The sequence below is a fragment of the Parasteatoda tepidariorum genome, chromosome 3 (genome assembly GCF_982258835.1).
Source record: "Parasteatoda tepidariorum strain Cologne lab strain chromosome 3, Ptep-v5.0, whole genome shotgun sequence".
Lineage (NCBI taxonomy): Eukaryota > Metazoa > Arthropoda > Arachnida > Araneae > Theridiidae > Parasteatoda > Parasteatoda tepidariorum.
Window position 1 is genome coordinate 72250768 of NC_141757.1, and position 23014 is coordinate 72273781.

The window sequence follows — 23014 nt, forward strand, 5'->3', positions numbered from 1 at the left end:
TTTTGGATAGACAGTGTGATGATGGAGCATGGGAGCAGGATGTTTTAAATTTTGTTTTTCTATTTTTGTTAATAAAAAATAGAAACCAGTTATTTTCCCTATAATAATATATAAATATACTTACTTTGAGCGAGGATTAATAGGAGCAGTTTGACCGAATTGCATCTAAACGCCCTCTCATTTTTTCTTCTAAAAAGATGCATTTTTTTAAAACTTCCATTACTTTAAAATTGTTAATATATAAAATTACAATTAGTTTGGGGACTTGAGTGTAAGTTTGTCCATTTGGTTTTTTTCTTAACTTTTAATGTTTTTTTTTTGTTGTTTCAAAAAGAATAGACTCATAATTCCAAATGATTGGGAAAAGTGATAATGTTTTTTTCTCTACAAATTTCTTTTTCTTTTTTAGCAAGATCACTATTGTTTTTTATTTTATTATTTTATCTAAACTCTAAATAAAATCAATAAGGTAAAAAAGGTTATTTTACTTAAAAAATTTTAAAATTTGATTTCATTAAAAAATGTTCACATTACATTCTGTACCCATTAAATGTTTTTTATGAAATTGCCCAGTTATAAGTTACCTTTATGCTTTTCTTTTTAAATATAATACTTTATCTGTAAAAGAATGATGATTCAAATTCATACCTCAATTAGTTTGTGGAAAATGTTTAAAATAGTATGATAATTACTAAAGTGAAGGTAGTAATATAATAATAATATTATATAAAAAATACACATTACTTCAGGTATCAAGATTATTCAAAGTATTTAGGAAAATCAGATAGTCAAGGACAATTTGTTAAATCTGATTCGTAATTACCAAATAAACTTAACATTTTTAATAACTACAAAAAAAATGTGTTATTAGCTTTCGACACATCTACCAAAGTCTAACATTTGGTAACAAATAACATTGGTCTGATTTCGACATAATAACTTCAATTGATGCATAGTTAAAAAATTTGATTGATTTATAAATAACTCAACAGAAGAAAATTTAACTGTTTTAGAAAATATTACATAGTTTTTAATTTGCTTTATAACTGGAATAATTAAATGTGTAATGAAATACATAAATGGCAATATTGTTACTTTCATTATAGGAAATTAAATAAAAAGTTAATTTTCATTTATATTCAATACCTTAGATAAATTTTAATGGAAAGATCTAATGAAACTAAAACAAATAAAATTTACAAGACAACAAGAACATTTGCTGTAACTAATATTTTATAACAAAAATTTTGTTGCAGGTTTATCTTTTCTTACTAATTTATTTTTAAGACTAAGTGTCGCTTTGGTTGACGAATGAGAAAAAGAGTAACAGTTAGCATTTATTTTTTCTTTTTAAACTAACGCTGTAACATATTATATGCAAGTAAATGAAAGGAGAAAAAAAATTCTACAGGTCAATAAATAGTTTATTGTTTTTTACAGATATTTATATTTAAATAATATTTATAATAAAAATGAAATGTTTAATGAGATACTGTATCAAAGTTATCATGAAGTTAAAAAAAAGGCTATTTTTAATGATACATTATTATGTCATGTTAGATTTATGTATGGATTATATACTTTAGATAATCATGCATATATTCAATGCATCATAAATAATTCAAGTTGAATGATACAAATACATATATTAATTCTGAATTACTATAAAACATGCAAATACACGAATCAAATAAGTATCAAAGAGGCACTTTCGTAAAATATTAAATAATAATCAAAATGTAATTTTATAACAATCATAATTAGAAAAGAGATTAAACAAAAATAGAAATCCATACGAAAACACAGTAATAACAAAATTGGAAAAATAAATTAATATTGATTGGAGTAAGTGTGTTTAACGCCGCTTAGCCTTTCTTTCTAATTTCTTTTGTTTCTTTTCATCCACTTCTGGAGCTGGGCTAAAGAACCATGGTGAGAGAATATTAACCCATAGAAGATAAAAAGCTCTACCAGGAGCCTGAAATATAAAATTCAATAGTTATTAAAAATATTGTAACTACATATTGCACTGTTGTATATTGTATGTACATACTTGCCAACTTAAAAAAACTGCCATCAGTAAAACTTTTTTTACGAAAAATTTAAGACTATTCGAATTATTTAATAAGTAACAATACACCACAAATGTATAATAAATATATTAATTATAGAATCTATCACATGATTGAATGTTGATGAAGTGAGAACCAAATTTTCATTAAATTTTTTAATTGCACTTGTTAGAAAATGTACAGAAATATCTAATCAACCAACCATTTATCATCTCAAATTCTATTACAATTATTTCAAATTCTATTACAATGATGCTACTTTTTAAAAAATTTTTATATGCAAAATAAAATAGTTCTTTAAGGGTTTTCCTCTAAATCAACAGTAAAAGAGGATGCTGAATTTAAAGAAGCTGAAGTAGCCTTCTTTGCTTTAATTAAAAAATCTTTTTCAAACACTTGTTCGTGACAGATTTTAGAAAATTTGGTTTTTAATATAAGCAGGCTTTCTAAAGTTTTATTAGACATAATTGTTCGCGATTCAGTACGAATTTGAATTCTGAATTTGAATGTGGTATGAGAAGAATTGACAATACAATGTTTCCCAATTTTTCATACTTAAACATGCCATCCGCACCTTTCATTTGACTTATCATTGACCACTGCACATCAATTGATCTATCTGGAACAGTTATTTCACTCAAATCTTCCAACTGAAGTTGGCAAAACTGTTTCTGCAGTTCATCCATTGCTGTAAGCTTGGTTTCATTACTTTTTGTTTTTAAAAGGAAGAGAAACAAATTTACAAAATATCTCACACTTTCAAAACTGGAGTTTTCAATTTTATTTAAGTCAGCAACTTCAGCATGTTTGAGTACTTGATCATTTAAAGGGAATTTCTTAATAATATATTCACAGGCAGTTATGAAATATTTGATAACAGCTGAATAAAACAATGATTTTTCTTCTTCCGAAGAACTTGAAATTAAGTCCATTGCTGCGTTGCCTATAACTAAATCTTGCTGATCTTTATGGTTGAAAGAAGAATGAAAATTGACACATGTTAACTCTTTTCCTTTAACCTCAGAAGGTTTAACAAACTTCGAAAAAAGTTCTTTTAACAGATCCAAAAGAAGAGATCTTAATCGATGAATTTGCGGGGAAGATGACTGTAAAATCACATTTACCTTTTCAAATGTAGGGATAACATTTAAAAGAAATAAACTAAAGCACTTATTTAAATCTGAAGATAAAAACATAAAAATTTTCTCTTCTTTGGATAAAATTGAAGAATCTTTTTTAGCTTTATGTCTTTTAACCATATTCACACTTTCTTGTTGTGAACTTTTCCTTTTTTTATCATTAGTTGGGTCCTGCTTATGTGTCATAGGCTGTTTTATTATAGCACAAGTCTTAGTTTCCACTTTAGGCTTATCCTTCAATTTTTCTACTCCTGTGTTGCTTTCTGTATCAACTACTTTTGGTATTTTGAAAAATGACAAAGTAGATGATACAGACACACTGGAAGTAGAAACTTCAGCTCTAAAATAACTTGTAAGTGGATCCCACTGATTAACCAAGCGTGTAAGACTTCTCCCTAACGATAACCAGCGAGTTGACACATGTTTAAGCACTTTTTGTGCTTCTTTACCATACATTTCCTGAAATTTCTTAAGAGAGTCCTTACGATTAACGCTCCTTTTTAAGTGGTAAAAAATATCTACCAAAACTTCATCTATCCTAACGGGAAAAGTTGCAGCAGCTTTTTCAGAGGCAAGATGTATTAAATGACAGCAGCATCCAATTGATATTATGTGCTCATTTTCTTTTTCTAAAAATGAAATCACACCATTTTTCTTTCCCTGCATAACAGAAGCATTATCTGCACTGAATGCTATACAATTTCTAAAAGGAATGTCATATTTAGAAAACACATTTAAAAGAAGGGAGCTTATATTTTCACCTGTGGAGTTTCCTTCCAAATTTGGGATTGCCAATAAAGTACTTTCAATGCGTTGAAGATCCACGTTAAAATAACTCACCACAACTGGGTACAACTTATAATCAGCTTCGTGACTACCATCACATGCTGCAGTAAATGCTTGTTCTTGCAAATATTTAATAATTTCTGAAGTTCGATCCATAGCCATTTCATGGACAAGGGATGCAGTTTTGGTTTTAGCACATCCGTAATGTTTCACAATTTCACTTTTCGGAAACATCTTTCGAAAAAGCGGACCCACATGGCTGGCGGCATTTAGCGGAACATTATGCTCAACTAAAAAAGAGGTAAACAATAACTCAGCACGCATTACTTCATCTTGGACATTATCAGGTGGCTTAAAAAATTTGCTTAGTCTTTGGTTATTTTCAGCGTTTTCAATGTTCTTGGCATGATTCGGTCCGGTCACGTGGCGATGTATATCATTTCTACCTCCGTGCGATATTAGAAAGTCAGAAAAACAAATCGTACAATAAGCATACTTTTCTCCTTTGTTTGATTTTTTTATGCATGGAAACTCTGCAGTATAAGAATTCTTATACGATTGAAAATAAGTTTTCTTCGGTTTCATTTTTAACGCACACCACGTTATTACAAGCTAAGTAGTAGTCGACAGTTCAGTACTGTTTTCGTTCGTTACAGAGGGAGGGAGAATGACGTTTGGATCGGCTAGTTCAGTGACGTAGTAGAAACGGGGAGTGGCAATAATGACGGGAACAGCGCATTCACTAGAGGAGACTGGAAGCAGTTAGGAGGGAGAAAAGGAGAATAACCAATCAACTGGTTTACACATGAACGTGCCGTTACTATGGTTACGAGGATAAGCCACTTATAAGGGGTGTGTGGTTACCGTGTTGCTTTGGAATAGATCGGAAAACTCCTGTCATTTTTTCTGTTTTCCCCCTTTACAAATGGTTTTACTCTAGCTCCGTAGCAGCTGATAATCGCGGAATTATACCGATGCGCTAATCGTGCAACGCTAAAAACGGGGGATCCGTATAAATTTCTGGTTAATCCGTAGGCCTGTAAAATTAGACATAAATCCGTACATTTTACGGATAATCCGTAAAAGTTGGCAAGTATGTATGTACTGTTGTATATTGAATTAAAAATGTTTTGCTTAATTTCCAGGATTTGGCATAAGTAGAAATTTATCTCATTTAATGCTTTGAATTTTCACTCTTGCTAATGCAAATTAATTTCACAGTTCGTAATAAATTTTATACATCTTTAATCAATTAAATAGACTCTTTATGATGCTTTCTTATGAAACAATAATTGATAGAATGAAGTGAATTTTTTTCAGTTCTTTTAATTAAAATGTTTAGTAAAATTGATTATTCAATATTACATAATGGATAAATATAAACCATGAGGTTAAGTGACACAATATAAACCATGGGAATATTTGATATTACACATCCTTTAAAAAAGCAAGTGCTCTTTTTGCAAGCGCAAACTAACTTTAACTTCACCTAGTTCTAAGTAAATTTCTAAACAGTTAGCACAATTGATTGTAAAAACTATAAAACAATATTTCCTGCTGCAATCTATACCACTCTATATTCTATTTGCACAGACCCCTGTTACATAGGAGTGATATGACTGCCACATTACTTCTGCAAATGGAGGTAATTTTGAAGAGGTTTCAAAAAAAATTTCCATAAACAGTGTTAAAAAAAAACTTAGTTATTATTTTTAAAATTTAGTGAGAATAAAACCAAGTTTTATAAGTAGCACTCAACAAACTGTAGGCTCTTTTTTTAAATCAATGATTTTTTTAACAACAAATAATAAGCAATATTAGGACAATTCACACTGCTTGAGAATTACATGACTTAAAAATTAGCAAAGTTTTTGATAAAAAAAAAAGATAGTTGAAGAAATAAAGCATTTATTGAAAACAGTTCTTTTTTTTTATTTATTAAAAAAGGTCAGATAAAAGACAAAAATATAGTCACTTACCACTAGCCATAGCAACCAAAAGTAGGTGGATATCAGGGACAGAACTTGAACTGCTGCAGTTAATATTATTAAATCTTTCAAATGTCTGGAAAAAAAATATTAAAATATTACACATCAACCAATTGTTAAAGAAATATATTTAAAATATGAATGTGAATAAAAATATAGAGGGTGTTGATAAGAATGATCAAAGCTGTAAGTAATGATGTAATTTACCAAAAGAAACTACTCTTAAAATACGAAGGCAAAGAGCGAGACACGAGAGGGTAAATTCTCTGGAGTATTTGAAACGTTGTATTTTGCAGATAAGATTCTAACACAGAAAAAGTTGATAAACACTAACGCATGAGACTGGAAATTCAAAGAACGGTAAGATTTCACCATATGCGACTTTACCGTGGGCACTAACTGATTGAATTAATGTAACAGTTGCAGATAAATGCCAAGTGTGTGATTCATTCTACCATTGATGTGAAGATTTGAGGATCTGTTTTTAAGCGTTTAATAATAAAAATTCGTAGTTTTCCACTATGTCTTTACTGTATTCTCTATCTTCACGGAGCAGATGTCTTTTCCTGGTTCACATTTGGCTTTTTAAACCAACATTGTACAATTAAAGTTGTTTGTTTTGGCAAGTTAAATAGCCATTTACAGTTTTGACCACTAGTTTTATAAAATCTAATAAATTTATAATGAAATACATCATTAGGAATAAAAATTTAAAAAAAAAACTCAAGAAATTTCAATATCTTTTTCTACATAAAATTTTCCATTAAAAAAGAAAGAAAAGAAAGAAACTTTTACCGTCACGATTATTTTGCTCTTTTTCTTGTTATGCGTTGAGAGGGAAAAATGTTTAGATGCAAAGATTATTTCATTTTAAATATGATGCTAGATAATTAAAAAATCTGGCACTTTCAAACTGTCAACGCTATTTATTAAGCTAATCATAATTTATAATGCAATTATCATTGTGGATTATTTTTTGCAACAGTGGGGTTCATACAGAAACTTATATGTTGAATTTTGAAAACCATACTTCTTGCTCGCTCCACACACATATCCTTTACAGTTTATAACTGATTTACAACCATTTTTATTTCTTGTTACAAAATATGAAATTTCCTCAAAGCAAATATTACTCTTTAAACTTTATATTATTACCCTCGATGAACAGCCTACAATAATAATAAATGTGAATTGAGGCATTAATATTCACCTTCTCATTGTGAAATTAACTCTTTTTCAGAACACACAAACTTATTAAATTAAGGTATAATTTTCTGATGCAGTGTTAATACATACAAATTGGTGAATGCAGCATGGAGTTAGGAAAAAAAAACTGTTTTTCTTTTCCTTCAAAAGGAAAAAAAATTAGGGCTTTTAGTTCAAATGGTCTTTTTTTGGTTTAAACAAAACAAAAATGTTTTAATTAAAAAATACTATTTAATGTTGTCACAGTTAAAATTAATTAAAGCATCAAAAACTTTTCATCAAAACTCAACAAATAATTAATATTTTAGGCTAACATTTAAAAATTATCCAGTTTCATTCAATAAATATCTTACTATAATGCATATATATTACTTTACAATTCCACTTAGAATGTGAATAAAGACTTAATATCTAGATAAAAAAAAGTCTGAGTTGCCTTTTAGCCCACTATAATATGAAAATGCCATACTTCAGCATTATTTATTGTTGTAGTTCAGCAGTATACAATATATTACAGTGTCAATTTACTTTATAAAATGAACTTTTATTATTTTTAATTAATATAATACAAATTTTAAGGAGAGAATGAAAAGCGTGAGGTAATATATTCCTCCATAAAAAATATTTGAAAATAATGGAATGGTGATAAGGACTAAAAATGTCAAAATGGCCGCATGCATAAGAATATATATATTATTAAATCAAAGACATGTTTAGTACAAATGATTTAATAAATAAAAATATATAAAAAAAATGTCATTCACATACTGATTAAAGCAAATCAGCATGTTTATAATGCAGCATTATCTCTCTCTCTCTATATATATATACAGTACAGAACCCGTTATCCGAAAACCGGAAAACCAGAACGAAATTCGATAAATTTTCCCGCCATTTTTTAAACAAAATTTTTTTTTCCTTATAAGATTTTAGGATTTTTCTTTCTTTTTTGAAAGATGTTCACCTTACCATCATTTTGGAAATAATCATTAGTGTATTATTTCATCGTTTTTTCTTCTTTTCAAGATTATTTCCTAAAAAAAAATTTTTTTTTAGTTGGGTTTAACAATAAAAAAAGGCTTTTTGTAGCGATTCAGAAAACCGGAAAAATCAGTTATCCAGAATAGTGATGGTCCCGATCGTTCCGGATAATCGGTTCCCTACTGTATATACTTTGTTTTCTTATGTGGCACCTTAAACTCTAATATTTCTCTATCTATTGTCAACACTATAGTTATTATGCATTTTGTAAGGTTGTCTTAAGTAATTATATAAGTAGTGTTAAAAAACTATATATAGGTTTATAGGTTAAGTATTTATTTAGATTTGTTTGTTTGTCTTAAGTAACATTGAATAGTTATATATCACGTATTGAATTAGAATAATTTTCTATTTTTATAGAAAAACATTTAGTTTGGAAGTGATGAATTAATTAGATTTATTTTTAATCCTTTCTGAAGCAGCTGCAGAAGTTTAAAATATAAAAGGTGTGATGGCGCCACATACTGTCATACCAATTATTGGTGATGGAACTTCCTTTTTTTGGAGCAGAAGCATATGCATATTATATGAGTGTCAAGTTGTGGTTTGATATATGTGTGAGGAGAATGCAAATGGAGCACTGGGATGAGTTTTCTATCTCATCTTGCGACAGCGATGGAAATACCTGCCGACTATTCGGAAATGCCCCAAACTCATTCTTACTGTGGTTTGTGTGATTAAATTACCTCCAGACAGATTTTAAATTATTACTAAAACTTAATCCATAGAGAGATTTAATAATATTATGGACATCTCTTAAAAATAAGTAAAATTCAAATCAAAGTACTTGAAAAAAGGTATAAAATCTTAATGTATATTTTTTAAATGCAGAAAATTTGAATCACAGTGAAGGGAATAAATTTAGAATGCTTCTACAATATACAGAAGAGTTGCAAATTATGAAAAAGGTAGCCAAAATAAAAGAAACAAAAAAATCGTTGTTAGAAAAAAAGATAACTTAGAATTAAATTAATTTTCGTTTAAATTTGCAATTTTAAAATAAACTCATCAACCCTTTCAATACTGACAAATATCAATTACCTAGTTACATTTTTTGGCATTACAGAACTAGTTTTTACTAAAAATGTAACAATTTACTCAGCTTCCTACATTTTTACCCTTGTGAACCTTTTCTAAAATTCAAAGGAAATCAGTGAAAACCTTGTGCAGTCGTTATCATATTAACCACACGAAGAAGTAAAACATTTGTTTTCCATGTAGTACAGTAATGAAAACATGTCAGGAAGTGAAAACATAAGAGTAAAAAATCTAAGCACAGACCTTTATGAACTGTAAATATTAGCAACAAATATAACTAAGCAGTAAAAATAACAATTAGTATAACTAACTGGTAACTAAGTATAGGTTAAATTAAAAAAAAAAAAAAAAAAAAAAAAAAAAAAAAAAAAAAGAACTCCTAATAAGATATTTGTGCTTGTCTAATGAAAGAAATTCAAATAAACTCAATGTCTGAAAGTTTCAGTCTTAGATCAGGTTCCTATCTTTCTCTGTTTGTTTTTAAATAAGTATATAAATGTGTTGAAAATCATTTTTCATGCAAGCATGTTGGGTGAAGGGGTGATAAAATTGTAATGATTTTTTTCTTCTTTTTTGGGGGGATAAAAGAGTGAAATAATTTACAGCGCTGAGCCAGAAATCAATTAATATTGATCTTTAACTCTCTAAGCGTTAATCACAGCTTTTTCGAATTTAAAGCTGCAAGCTTTCCTGCATTTAAAAACCAGTTTCCCCAACATTATCCAATGGGTGAAATTTCGCTACAACTTTACCCCGGGGCTCAATGCTTGGTTAAAAATAACTTTGAGACAAATTCCAAAGGACAGCTCAATGAGCCCCCCTCCCCAGCAATATTATAGAGAGGTTTCAAAACTTAAATATTTTTGAAAAGGATTACATATCTAGTTGTTTGATAGGGATTGAGGCAATAAGGAATCAAGTTAATTAGGAAAAGAGTAATTGAAAGCTAATTGAATATTTTCAGACATGCACATATATTCATTTTAAAGTTTATATCTGATAAAATCAGCTGTTAGCTGTTAAGTACCAAAGGTATCATCTGTAATCATTCATCTGCAGACATTGAAATAAACCAGATGTACTTAGTTAGAAAAGATACTTACTCTGCAAATCCAGCTTCCATATTGAGATCAATACCTCCATCAAGGAGCTGCCCAGTCTCAGAATACGTAGCTCTAGCCATTCCTCGCATAAATTCAAGACTTCCAGAATATAAAAGAATTGTTAGAGATGTCAAAATCTGCAATTTTAATGTGGATTTTTAAATATTAGACAAACCTTTTATTTACACAAATAACTTATTTATTACTTTTTATTTTTGATCATAAATAAATAAGTTTTTAATCTGCAGAAATTTTACATTAAATTAACTAATTTAATAAAGGTATTTGTTTATGCTTTTAATTTTCAAGTGAAATGAAATAATGCTTTTTAATGAATAACATGCTGTCTTTATGATAGTTGCTAGTACATAAGTTATAAATTTTTTGTCTATCTCAAGTCAAAGCCTTCTGGCAAATCTGATAATAAAAATGGCACAATTATGAAGAAAAGACTAAATTTTTTAAATTAGAAAAGTGATCATGATAAGGTAGTACTTTGATACAAAAATAAGAGAAAGAGGAAACAAGAGTAAGATTATTAGAACCTAATTATTTAAAAAATATATTGAAATTTTCTAACAGCTAATTTATTTTATGATCTATGAAAAAGTTATATTGATCCAAGACAACGCACATTTTGTAAAATAAAATAAAATTTTAATAAATACATTCCATTAAAAACATTGGTAATCAAATCACAAATATTCGTTTTTTCTTCAAATTTCAAGTATTTTTTCCCCTAAGGAATTATTTAACAGATATTGTTTAAGAAAAATCATAGAAAAAATTGTAAATAATTTACATATTGATAGTATGGAAAACAATTGCTTCATACATTTAAGTAGCACGCTAGACACCAATAACAAAATAATGTACTAGAACAAAATAGGTAGGTTATGACTTACAATTAAAAATAGAGAATAGGATTCCCAAAATACAGTCACCATTGGTATAATGTAAAGAAGCTAGAAAGAAAACAATAAACATGAAACCAAACATATAAGTAAGAATTTAAACCAATAATTTTTAACATAAATACCTTCCATACAGAACTTGTATCATAAACTTTTTAGAGGAATGAACCGAACTTCTTTCAATTTATTAAGTATTATGATTTAATGTACACGAGTACATGATTAAATATAAATGCAATAGCAAAAAAACAATTTATTTCGTAGTATAATTTTATTTATTTACTTCCAACATTTATTATATAACATTTATTTATTAACAATAATAATCTAGCACATGAAAAAAACATGCACAATTTTTTGATTTCTTTAATCCATGTCATAGGAAATAGTTTCCTGATAGATTGGTTATTGAACTCAGCATTAGGTTGTGTATTGGAGCTCCAGAGTTAAAGATAGAAAATGTTTGAAAACTTGCAATTATAGGAAATGCAAAGCAGTTTTCAAACTGTCAAAATTATCCAAGCTCTTTTCAGAATGATTTTTATTTTATCTTATAAAGAATTGTTTCACTTTATATAATTACACAAGAACCACCTCTACCCTTTTTTTACAACCCAGCCTACTAATCAGGCAATGAAAATCTTGCAAATAAACTTTGCAACATTGTTCAGCAAATCAATGTTTATTAACAAAACCTATTATTTGCAATTAGTCATATTAATGATTTTAAATTTTCAGTAAATTGACTAGAAAAACTTCAGCTTAATAAATAGAAATAAAAAAATGTAGAATTGAATTAATTTTTTGTAAAAAATTAAAAAACCAAAGACTCCTCTTTAATAGTAAAGGAATAGCTTCGTAATTACATTGCTTGTAACTAGAGGTAAAATCTATAATACCAGTCCATGAAATCTTTCTATGAAAACGATTTTAAACATAATATCAACTTATCAAATAACAAAATTAGTTAATAATCCATGCTGTGAAGTTAAGGGGCACAATAATTCCAAGGATCAGAGGGAATTTTAGAATAGCAATGCTCACAGAAAATTATACATAGCTTACAATATTTTTAGCAGTTTTTAAATTATTTTCCATAGTTATTATTTGTTTTTAAGATAGTTATTTTATATAGTTAAAGCCCAACAATAATTTTAACTATCCATTTCTTTTATTTAAGCATATTATTTTCGGACGAATACTCTTATAAATCATCATTATAAATTAAAGCATTTCAAATGACTACAGATTCATTTACATCAGATAAGATAATTCCAACTTAAAATAAAAATATACATTACTATGAATGCAAGAATTTAATTTTATGGAAAAAGTCAAAATTTAGAAAATAAAAGGAAGTAATATTATGATGAAGTTCTGGAAAGATATTCTAAAATAGTAATAGAACATACTAGGATGTTCAGACCTTAATATATCCTTCGTTTAGGAAATCTCTTTTATATATATAAAAAAAAAATTATTAAAGAAAAAATTTTTTATAACAAATTTCAAAATTTCTATTCAACGATCTAGATAATAAAATAATATTACCTTTTGGTTAATGAAATATTAATTACAGTTATTGAACTATTTTAAATATTCTTCAAATAATTGCAGAAAATAATTTTAAAAAAATGTTTTATTTTATTATTTTAATTATGATCTTGCGTTAAAAAAAAAAATAACTGCATGTTTTCAACAAAATTAAATAAGCTAAAAAAATCTGTAACAGTCATTAAAAAATTATGCATATTAATATTTTCTTTTAAGCATCGCTAAAAGTTTTACATGATTATTAAATAATTTCTATAAAAACATTATTTTACTTCTTTTTTAATACTATCAAAAATATTTTGCTTAAAAAGAGAGAACGATTGAATATATATTTCTTTTAAATCCGTTTTTGATAATTGCATAACTATTGAAATTATTTCCATTTTTATATTTTGCTATATGAAGAATGTTAGAATCTTATCTCCAGACTTCTCAATTTCATTTTTATACATATGTTTAATTTTCAACTGTGGTAAATATTATTAATTTACAAAACTTGAAAATTAATAACCAACAATAAAAATATATAACTGAGACTATTTCAAATTATTATATCAGGTTCATTAAAATTTTTAATTAGAAGTAATTTCACAATCAATCTATTAGTATTGAATGCTTTTTTACTGAAATAAAATTGTCCACTGGCTACTAAAATTAATTTTGACAGCTGTTTTAGGATCTTAAATGGAAGTATAGTGAAGAATAAAAGGATTTTGCTATAAAAATAAGTAATAAGAAAAGCTATACGAAGAGGAGTCAAATGTTTAAAGAACCAATAAAATACCTAAACCAAAATTTTCTGAATTTACTTAATTTTCTTCTTACCTCAGCACCTACTGCCATAATTGTGTAAAATTTTAAGGTTTCTTTATTTTCTTCCACAATTTGTTTCTGGCCTTTTGTACCTTGTTTTCCTTTTTGCGGCTGAAAGAAAAAAAGTTACTATAAAAGAAGAATGATGTTACTCCAAAGCTATGAATATACTTGGCAAATAACAATTGGCACAGTTTTAAAAACTAACAAGTCTGAATTTCTAACAAAATTATTATTTTTTTTTTCATAATTAATATTGTACTGCAGAGCATTTTCATATGGGAACACGAAGTCTTCACACTGTAAAGGTGAGATCAATAGACAATTTAAATGAACTTACAAAATGATAAGTTTTGTATCAAAGCGAACAGTGTAAAAAGAGGTTTAACACAACTAAGTTCCAACATTAGTTTGCTTTTCATAAATGGAATCTCATAAAATTTTAAAATCAGTGAAATTAACTGTTAAGGGCCATTTTAAAAAGATTTAAATTTCTGGATATAAGAATATTTTATGTTAAAAAGTAGTGCTTTATTCTATTATCTTTAAAAAAGGTAGTTTAAATTCTTTGAAAATTTTTTTTCTCCATCAATTGAAAACTAATTTTTGGAAAATAAGTAGAGTGATGCTTTCCATATTTTCCTACTAATATTAATTTGTTATATCCTTATCTTCCATAGTTATTCTCCGCTATTCGTTTTTTCATTCATTTTCTTTATTTATAAATTTAATTTCAGATTCTTGCCATTTGTATTCATCATACATTATACAAAGACTCCAACAATTTGAGGCTGCTACAAATTACTTTTTTCGCAGATAGTGAACTAAAGGAGAATTTTTTGAAACAGGTATTTAAAAACAAAAATAATAAAACTAAAGCATTTGTATTTATGACCTTATATACTGTTTAGATTACCAGGGTACGTAGCCAAATTATTCAACAAAAAATAAGCACTTTTCAAGCACTCAAAAAGTTTTTTTAAGCACTTTTATGAAAACGTTGAATAGAACAATGTGAACTGTGTCTTTTTGCATAATTCGAAGTGAAAATCAACATAGTAAGGAAAAATCTTCATTTTGAGTAAGGAAAAATAAAGCACTTTTTAAAAACACCCAATGAAAAAAGCACTTTAAAGGGCTTTTAAAAAAACGAAAATTGAAATAAGCACCTTTAAGTACTTTTTAAAAATGCTACGCACGCTGATTACTTATGTTTAATGGTGATAAAAATTCCTTTAGTTATAATTTACTGCTATATAAATGTTTGACCTGCACTACCACTAAGAAAAATATTTTTTGAAACTTTGGAGAATCTATAACAGTCAGAGTCTCTGTATATAATATATATACTATATAAATAGGGAACCCACTCAAATATTACACATGCATGTAAAAAGAGAAGGCTTTTATGATTTACTAATTTTATCTGACAAGGTAGCAGAGGAGTTAAGTAATGATTACTAAACACACTAATATCTTTTTACTTGCAAATATATATATATATATATATATATATCAGGGGTCTGTCCAGACATTTTGTGAAAGGTCCGTTTTTCATGAAAAAATTACTCACATTCTTTCAACCAGGGTCCGCTTTTATGAATTTGTGCAAATAGGGTCCGTTATTGCAAAAAAAAAAATTTTTTTTTCAAGGAGTTTTTAAATTGTAAAGACATACATGATTATGCTCAACACTGTAAAATTATAATTAAAAAAATTAAATTTTAAAAAATAAACAACAATTGCTGTTTCTAAATTTGAGGTGCAACATACAAATATTTGGTATTTAGCCTAAACTGCTGAACGCAGAATATTCATTTCGAACGAATAATGGAAGAATCGTGGGCCGAAGACAAAACTTAATTCGTTTACATCCGTCTTTCTTGTTTTCTGCCCTGGAAAGGGTTTATTCGATTAACAAAATAATGAAGATAAACAAATTTGTGAAGGGTCCGATTAAAAAAAAATTATTTTGTGAAGGGTCCGTTTTTAAGTTAAAATATTTTGTGAAGGGTCCGTTTTTATGAAAAGATATTTTGTGAAGGGTCCGTTAACGGACCCAAATTTCTTCTAAACAGACCCCTGTATATATATATATATATATATATATGCAAAATAAATTTAACAAAAAAATTGAAAAAAATAATTATTTTCAGAAAAATGTCAAACTTGAAATGCTAAGTTAAATTTAGAAAAATAAAATGTCATGAAAAATTTTTTCAATTTAAAAAAAAAATAATTTATACTCTAAATTTTTAATGAAAAGTTACATCTTTTATTTGAATTTAACACTTAAATTCTTAAAATTAGATTATTAAATTAAATGTTAAACAAATGGATTGGTGTTACAATTTTCGCACTTAAACATGAGATTGAGTTTGAATGTGGAGACATATATAACCAGGGATGAGATTAGCCAAAAGGCAAAAAAGCTGAATTTCCACAATAGTAAATTTTACGCAAGCGCAACCCTTTAATAATAAATTCCAGATAGTTTAAGGTAATGAATAATGTGTTGACATACAATTGTATACTAATCTATTATTATATAAATGATTACAATGCTACTTAACATTTAGTGAAAATAAAAATTACCAATTGAAAAGCTGGAAATTATATTTTTCCTCAGTTCACATAAGAGACAATTATTACTTGAAAAAACTACCTGGTTTAGCAAATTAAAACTACTGAAAATATACATTAATATTTCATTTCTCTTAATAAATACTGTTTTGTGATTTATAGCAAATATATCAGTGTAAGAGATATTTAACGTATATTTTAAATATATCTTTATTCAATCGTATTCGAATCTAAACTCGACATAAAAACATAATAATTCCAAAAACAACATTTACGACAAGTCATACTTATGCTCGCCCTTGAAACATTTGACTGCTTACATTCGGCCATCCTATAAATGGATGACCCCATCCATTAAAACAACAAAAATCAAAAGAGTCAACTAAAGTATATAGTCCTTTAAATAGGAAGGCAATTTTTTTGGTCTTTTCTGTTGAACATGTAACTCATCTCTAGATGTGTCTTCGGAAATCTGAGACAGATTTAGCGAGTCGGTGATTATCGATGGTTCATTATCATCGTCATCTTCGTAAAACAATGAGTCATCATTTTGTGATACGTCATCATCATTTACAATATGAAATAATTTCATTTGAGATGCATGAGCAGTTGTAGTGTAAGCTCGTCTTGTGCGGCCTTGTCCAGATTTTCTAAAATCTGTGACTTGATATACGTCGGACGGCAAGACCTTCATTACTACAAGAGGGCCTCTATAGCGAGATTGAGTTTTTGTAAGCAATCCAGTTTTCTCCGGAAGTCTCTTTACAACGACTACATCTCCGACCGAATATTTATGTGCATCGCAATGTCTTTTATCGAAAAATAATTTCATTTTTTCTTGTGATTTCAAAATATTGTCTCGTGCTTCTTGGCGCAGCAACTCGGGAGACGTATACTCATCAGAAGTCGGAAGCAACTCCTTGGGAAAATTATCAAATTTATTAGGTTTAAATCCATACAATAATTCAAAAGGAGCTTTTCCTGTCGATTTGCTTGGAGTCCAGTTAATGCAACGTTGAATTTCTGGAAGCAATTTGTCCCAATCTCTGTGAGTGTCGGATTGTGAGCTTGACGAAATCATAGGTATTAAAATGCGGTTTATTCGCTCTACTTGCCCATTTGCTGCTGGTCTTTGACTACAGTTTAAAGTATGTTTTATTCCATGCGTCATACAGTATTCCTTAAAATTAGAAGACGTAAAACAAGTTCCACGATCCATTATTATCCTGTTGGGGCTTCCAAAATCATTAATAAAATTTTCAAGACACCTTAATACGCATCTTGTTGAACAACTAGAACAGGGCCGAAGGAAAATTGGCTCAGACGTTAACATGGTCCGCAATTTCTCAAACACCATCTGATGCTAGGGATTCCATGCAAATGCTTGACCATTTTTAAGCAAACGTGTAAGTGGGGATGCGATGGCAGCGTATCTTTCTATAAAACGGCGAAAAAAACTAGTTAAGCCTAAGAATAGTCGAAGTTCATGTTTTGATCGCGGAGCAGGGAATTTTGCAATTGCAGCAACTTTTCTTGGACCCGGTTTAATTCCTTCTGAACTGACAATAAATCCCAAATATTCAACTTCAGACATAGCAAATTCACATTTGGACAGCTTCAACGTTATTCCAGCATCACTTAATTTTTGAAGTACTGCTCTAAGTTTTAAAATCATATCCTTAAAATCCACAGATCCGAAAAAAATGTCGTCAATAAAGCATGTAACGCCTTTCCACAGTAGGTCACCGAGTGCCTTTGACATGCATCGTTGGAAAACAGCTGGACCATTACACAATCCAAAAAATAAACGTGTGGGTTCAAAGTGACCATCAGGTGTAGTAAATGCGGCTTTTCGAGATGATTCATTATCCATAGGTATTTGATTGAAACCTTGACAAGCATCAAGTATGCAGAATAAGTTGAATCCTGATAGTTGATCTAAAAGATCATCTGTACACGGTAAAGGGAACTTGTCTTTCACGGTTTGAGAATTAAGTTTCCTATAATCGATAACCATTCGATATTCTCCAGTTTTCTTCTTTACAAGCAATACAGGACTACTATATTCAGATGAACTATCTCGAACAATACCTTGTTCCTTCATATCGCTAACTATGCCACGCATAATCTCTCTTTCATGATGTGAAGTACGGTATGGCGGCCGAGAAACTGGTGAACTTCCAGGTTTTTCAGCAATGTGCATAACTGTATTATTAACGCAACCTAGCTCATCAGGCTTCAGAGCTATACACATTCTAAACTCATTTAACAAATTACTTATATGCTGCTTCTGATCTGTTGTTACAGTTGGACCAACTTTAATATCGTCACATCGAATAGGTTCTCTTTTAATATTTTTGTTAACTAAAACCAATTTACTCTCTTCACAGATGTCTGTATTATCAGGAGTAAAGTCTGTCAGCCATTTGCCTCTTAGAAGAATGCGATCTTTCTTAAGATGAAGTTTGCTCTCACTGAAATTCGCGATTGGTAATTTAGCTTTACCGTCTTTTATCAAGTAGGCATAATCACTTTCATGTTTACTTATAAAAATTTCTTCACTACCGGTTTGGTTACTATTGCTGATTACTTCTACCATTTGTACTGTGTTTGGCAGAATTTTTACTGGTTCTGATATTTTGAGAACAGCGTCTTTGAAGTCTTCAATTTCAAAATTCTTAAAGCATGGAAATTCATTTACACTAAACAGCATTGATTTTCCTTCCTTTCTAACCATCATTAGATCTGGTATATCTAGGATATCTTTTCCAATGAGTATGTTAGGTCCAGGAAACGTTTCGTCTGCAACAATATGTAGTTTTACATCATTTAGTACCAGTCTGTCAATGGTTAAATTTACTGCACAAGCGCCTAATGATTTTCTCAAGCCACCAACTCCTCGTATGATCATAACGTCACCATTATGCGTATTATAGACTCCTATCTCTTTAGAGAATGTGTATTTAATCATTGATATGTCGGCAGCTGTATCTATTAAAGCACTTGTAGCTATCCCATGTACAAGAACAGTGTTACTAGTAGTAAGATTTTCAAGAGGTGATAACGTTGAAACTACTGACGGTTTGCTAATTTTTTTTCGACAATCTTTCGTACCGTGTCCTTCTGTGCGACAAAATGTACAAAATTTTGGACGCTTTGGCTTAGAGCAGTCACGAGAATAATGTCCTTTTTCAGAACAATTATAACATATTATGGATTCTAACCCTTTGATTCTAATAACTTGATCATTTCCTTTTACTCCATATTGATCACATAGAGAGGGTACCTGAGAGTTATTTTTGTACAACTCTTTCAGTTCAATATAATCGTCAATTTTATTCACTAATAACATTGGTGACTTCAACAAGGACCACTCACTGACATAATATTCTTGAACTGCTGCTGGTGCACTTTGCTTAATTCTGTCTGATATAATTAAATTTTTTAAATCTTCCACTGTTTTTATATTTAAACCTTTTATCCATCCGTCAAAAAATGTTTCAAGTTCATAGTAATATTCTCGCCAAGTGCTATTAATTTTAATTTTATGCGAATAAAACAACTGTCTAAATTTTTCAGGACTTAATTTATATCGTTTTAGTAACAATTCCTTTACATGAGAATAGTTTTCCGCTAATTCTTCTGATTCTCGCATAATTATTTCAACTATATCTCTTGGTAAAGCACTAGTCAAACAAGCCACCCATAAATTTAGCTCCATTTTAACTCGTTTCATTACTCTTTCGAAATGCACTAAAAATAAACTTATGTCGTCATTTTTCGAATCAAAGTATCTTAACTGAGATTGCCAGTCTATTTTCGGTTTTGGAGAATCAATAGGCAAATAAGTGACAGTGCCAACGTTCCCTAGTTCCAATTTTCTCATTTCTAATTCATGATTTCGCATAGCTTCTTTCTCAGCGGCGGCGGCTTCAGCAGCTTTCTCAGCAGTGGCGGCTTCTCTATCCGCATTTAAATTGAATATCAGTCCTTGTATTAAATCCTCATCATAGTTTTTACTATTTAAAATCAAGTTTTTTAGATCTACAACCTTAAAAGCATCGTGTACTTCTTCGCCAAGTTCCATTGCAATAACCTGTAACTCTGACTTACGAACTTTACATAAATAGGACATCGTAAATTTAGAAAGAAAAGAAACATAAACTACAAATTACCGTTCTTTTAATCCCGCTTCTGAATTGTAAGAGATATTTAACGTATATTTTAAATATATCTTTATTCAATCGTATTCGAATCTAAACTCGACATAAAAACATAATAATTCCAAAAACAACATTTACGACAAGTCATACTTATGCTCGCCCTTGAAACATTTGACTGCTTACATCAGTAATATTACTTTTTAAATTATATTGGAAAAAAAACTTTAACAATGGACCGAATCATTATGTTCATATTATAGTCTAATCTAACTAGAGCCCTCTGAAACATATCAATAACAGTGAAGTAGAAATATATAGTAACTCCTTAACATACAATTATTTTTTCTTCTTTGCAAGAACAGAATGCAAGTTTTGAATATATTCCCTTCCAGTTTCTCTGATGTTGTAACACTTACATATATTAATAATCGTCGTTAGAAAAACAGTCACCTTTATAGTAACTAATTAATAAAAAAAATTTTCTTCTTACAAGAATCGCGATAGTTGATCTTAAAATTGCGTGAATAACAATTATGGATTTTGAAATCACATGAATATGAAACTAGATATACGATTTTGAAAATGAGAAAATACAAACTAGGATATAGAATTTTTAAAACGCGTAAATACAAATCACGATTCATAATTTTTAGATCGCGTAAATACGATTCATGATGCGTAATTTTTAGATTGTGCGAATGCGAATCCCAATGCCTTATTTTAAAATCACATATAAATACGAAAATCAATGTTTGATATTATAAACCGCATGCGCAAATCAAGACATTGAATTTTAAACTTGTGTAGATACCAATCGCTACATAGGTTTTTAAAAAGGCGTAAATACGAATCACAATATCGAGATTTTAAATCTCGCAAATGAGAATCGCAATGCACAATATTCAAATCGCGTGAATAAGAATCGCTACATGTATATATGAAAAGCTATGTTTCATATTAAAATCGTGTGAATAAGAATCGAGATATTAGCAGATTCCAGGCTTGGGATCTTTAAAAGGCTTGTCAGAAGCAGCGTCGTTTGAACTACGAAAATCGGATCTATCTGGAAGGCGGGTAAAAAATTCGGAAAATCTTATCTGCTGCGTGTAAAAGGGGAGAAAATAGTTCAAATAAGTAAAAATGAGAAAGGATTGGTAGCTATGTAGTTTGAATTTTCTGTTTCTCTTTGAAAATCGGTGAATTTTCTGAAAAAGCGGAATACTTATAAAAAAAAGTGAAATTTTTAGAAAATCTGAATATCTGATAAAAAAAACTGAAATTCAAGAGATAAAAGGGAAAAAAGCGAAAATCCGTTAAAAAGCAGAAAAATCTCATCCCTGTATAACGTAATATTTGAACAAGCCCATGATATATCAAATTAGATAATAAAGATTCTGAAATAAAATATGTGTCACAATGAGCAAAACAATGAAATATGTGTTACAAAGAGCGACTTCTATGCAATGGCACATGAGAAATAAGAATCAAAGAAAGGGGCCAATTCAAAGGGTACATCTTGTAGCAACCCAAGAGCAAATTACAACAGTTTTTTCAAAAAATTTTGCAAGTCAAAAATCTTTGTTACCTTGATGATTGCAGTTCGTGCAAATAAATGTTGACATGAAAATGTCCCTTAAAATAAAAAGTGATAATTCACAAGGAATATTTCCATTTTAAAACCTGTTCATGCCAACTACAATCGTCAATGCACCAAACAATTTTTTAAAAAATTGGTTGGCTACAAGCTTTTGCCAATAAATTATTGTCCCGTTCAGTGATTTTTTTTTATACTTTCTCCTGTGCTAATACTTGGGAGCCATAAGACTTCTACCAATATGGAAATCTTCTAATCAGATTTAAGTTTCAGGGATGTCATTCTGACTAGGCTTCCCAAAAAGCTCCAGAATGTTCCAGTCATATTGTACCCCTGTATGATTCCATAAAGGTACATACACAAAAAATAGAATATATTCTAAAGAAAATACAAGAAATTGTTCTGAAATTAGTTTTAATTAATATTTAGTTTCGTCTAATTACTGAGAAATAAATAATGGTTGAGAATAATAAGGTAACCAATGAGAAAGTCTGCAAAAAAAATTTTAAAGTCCTTGCTATATTTATACAGTTCTTCGTATTGGTAGCACGCAAGAGATTAAAAAATATCTCAGAACAGAGGATTTAATTCGTAACAACCTCAGGGCAGCCAATTTTTTTCTTTTTTGGAAGTTTAAAAAAAAAAAAAATTAGCTCCTTGATGAATGCAGTTTACGCAAACAGGTTCCGACATGGAAGTATCCTCATAAATTTATTTTTAACAATGTCTAAAACTGCATTTAAAGCAAAATTTTAACAATATATAAAAATTTTAACACATGAAAATATTAGCGTAGTGTATTAACTCACTGCCATATCTTTTAATAGTAGAAGTGAAATACGAAAAAAATTATTGACTTATTACAAGTTTTAAATTGCTATGTTTCACTCATTAAACATGTTTAATTTTACAGATTTTGAAAAATTAAAAAGAAATCTCCGGTCACGTCACAAAATATTTCTTAGCCACTATGCCAGCATAAACAAAAACAGAAAGAAAAAAGATAGAAAGGATTAAGAT

At 28.9% G+C, this 23014-nt stretch overlaps 1 protein-coding gene across 1 annotated transcript; it reads right to left on the reverse strand.

Annotated features, from left to right (window-relative positions):
* Window positions 1–1403: 1403 nt before the first annotated feature.
* LOC107455800 (transmembrane protein 208) lies at window positions 1404–22997 on the reverse strand. The gene is made up of 6 exons (XM_016073515.5): window positions 22804–22997; window positions 13667–13765; window positions 11279–11338; window positions 10374–10510; window positions 5977–6061; window positions 1404–1978 (listed from the first exon to the last, which is right to left on the reverse strand). Exons 1-6 carry the CDS (start codon window positions 22807–22809, stop codon window positions 1856–1858), a joined length of 510 nt encoding a protein of 169 aa, XP_015929001.1. The 5' UTR covers window positions 22810–22997; the 3' UTR covers window positions 1404–1855.
* Window positions 22998–23014: the final 17 nt, after the last annotated feature.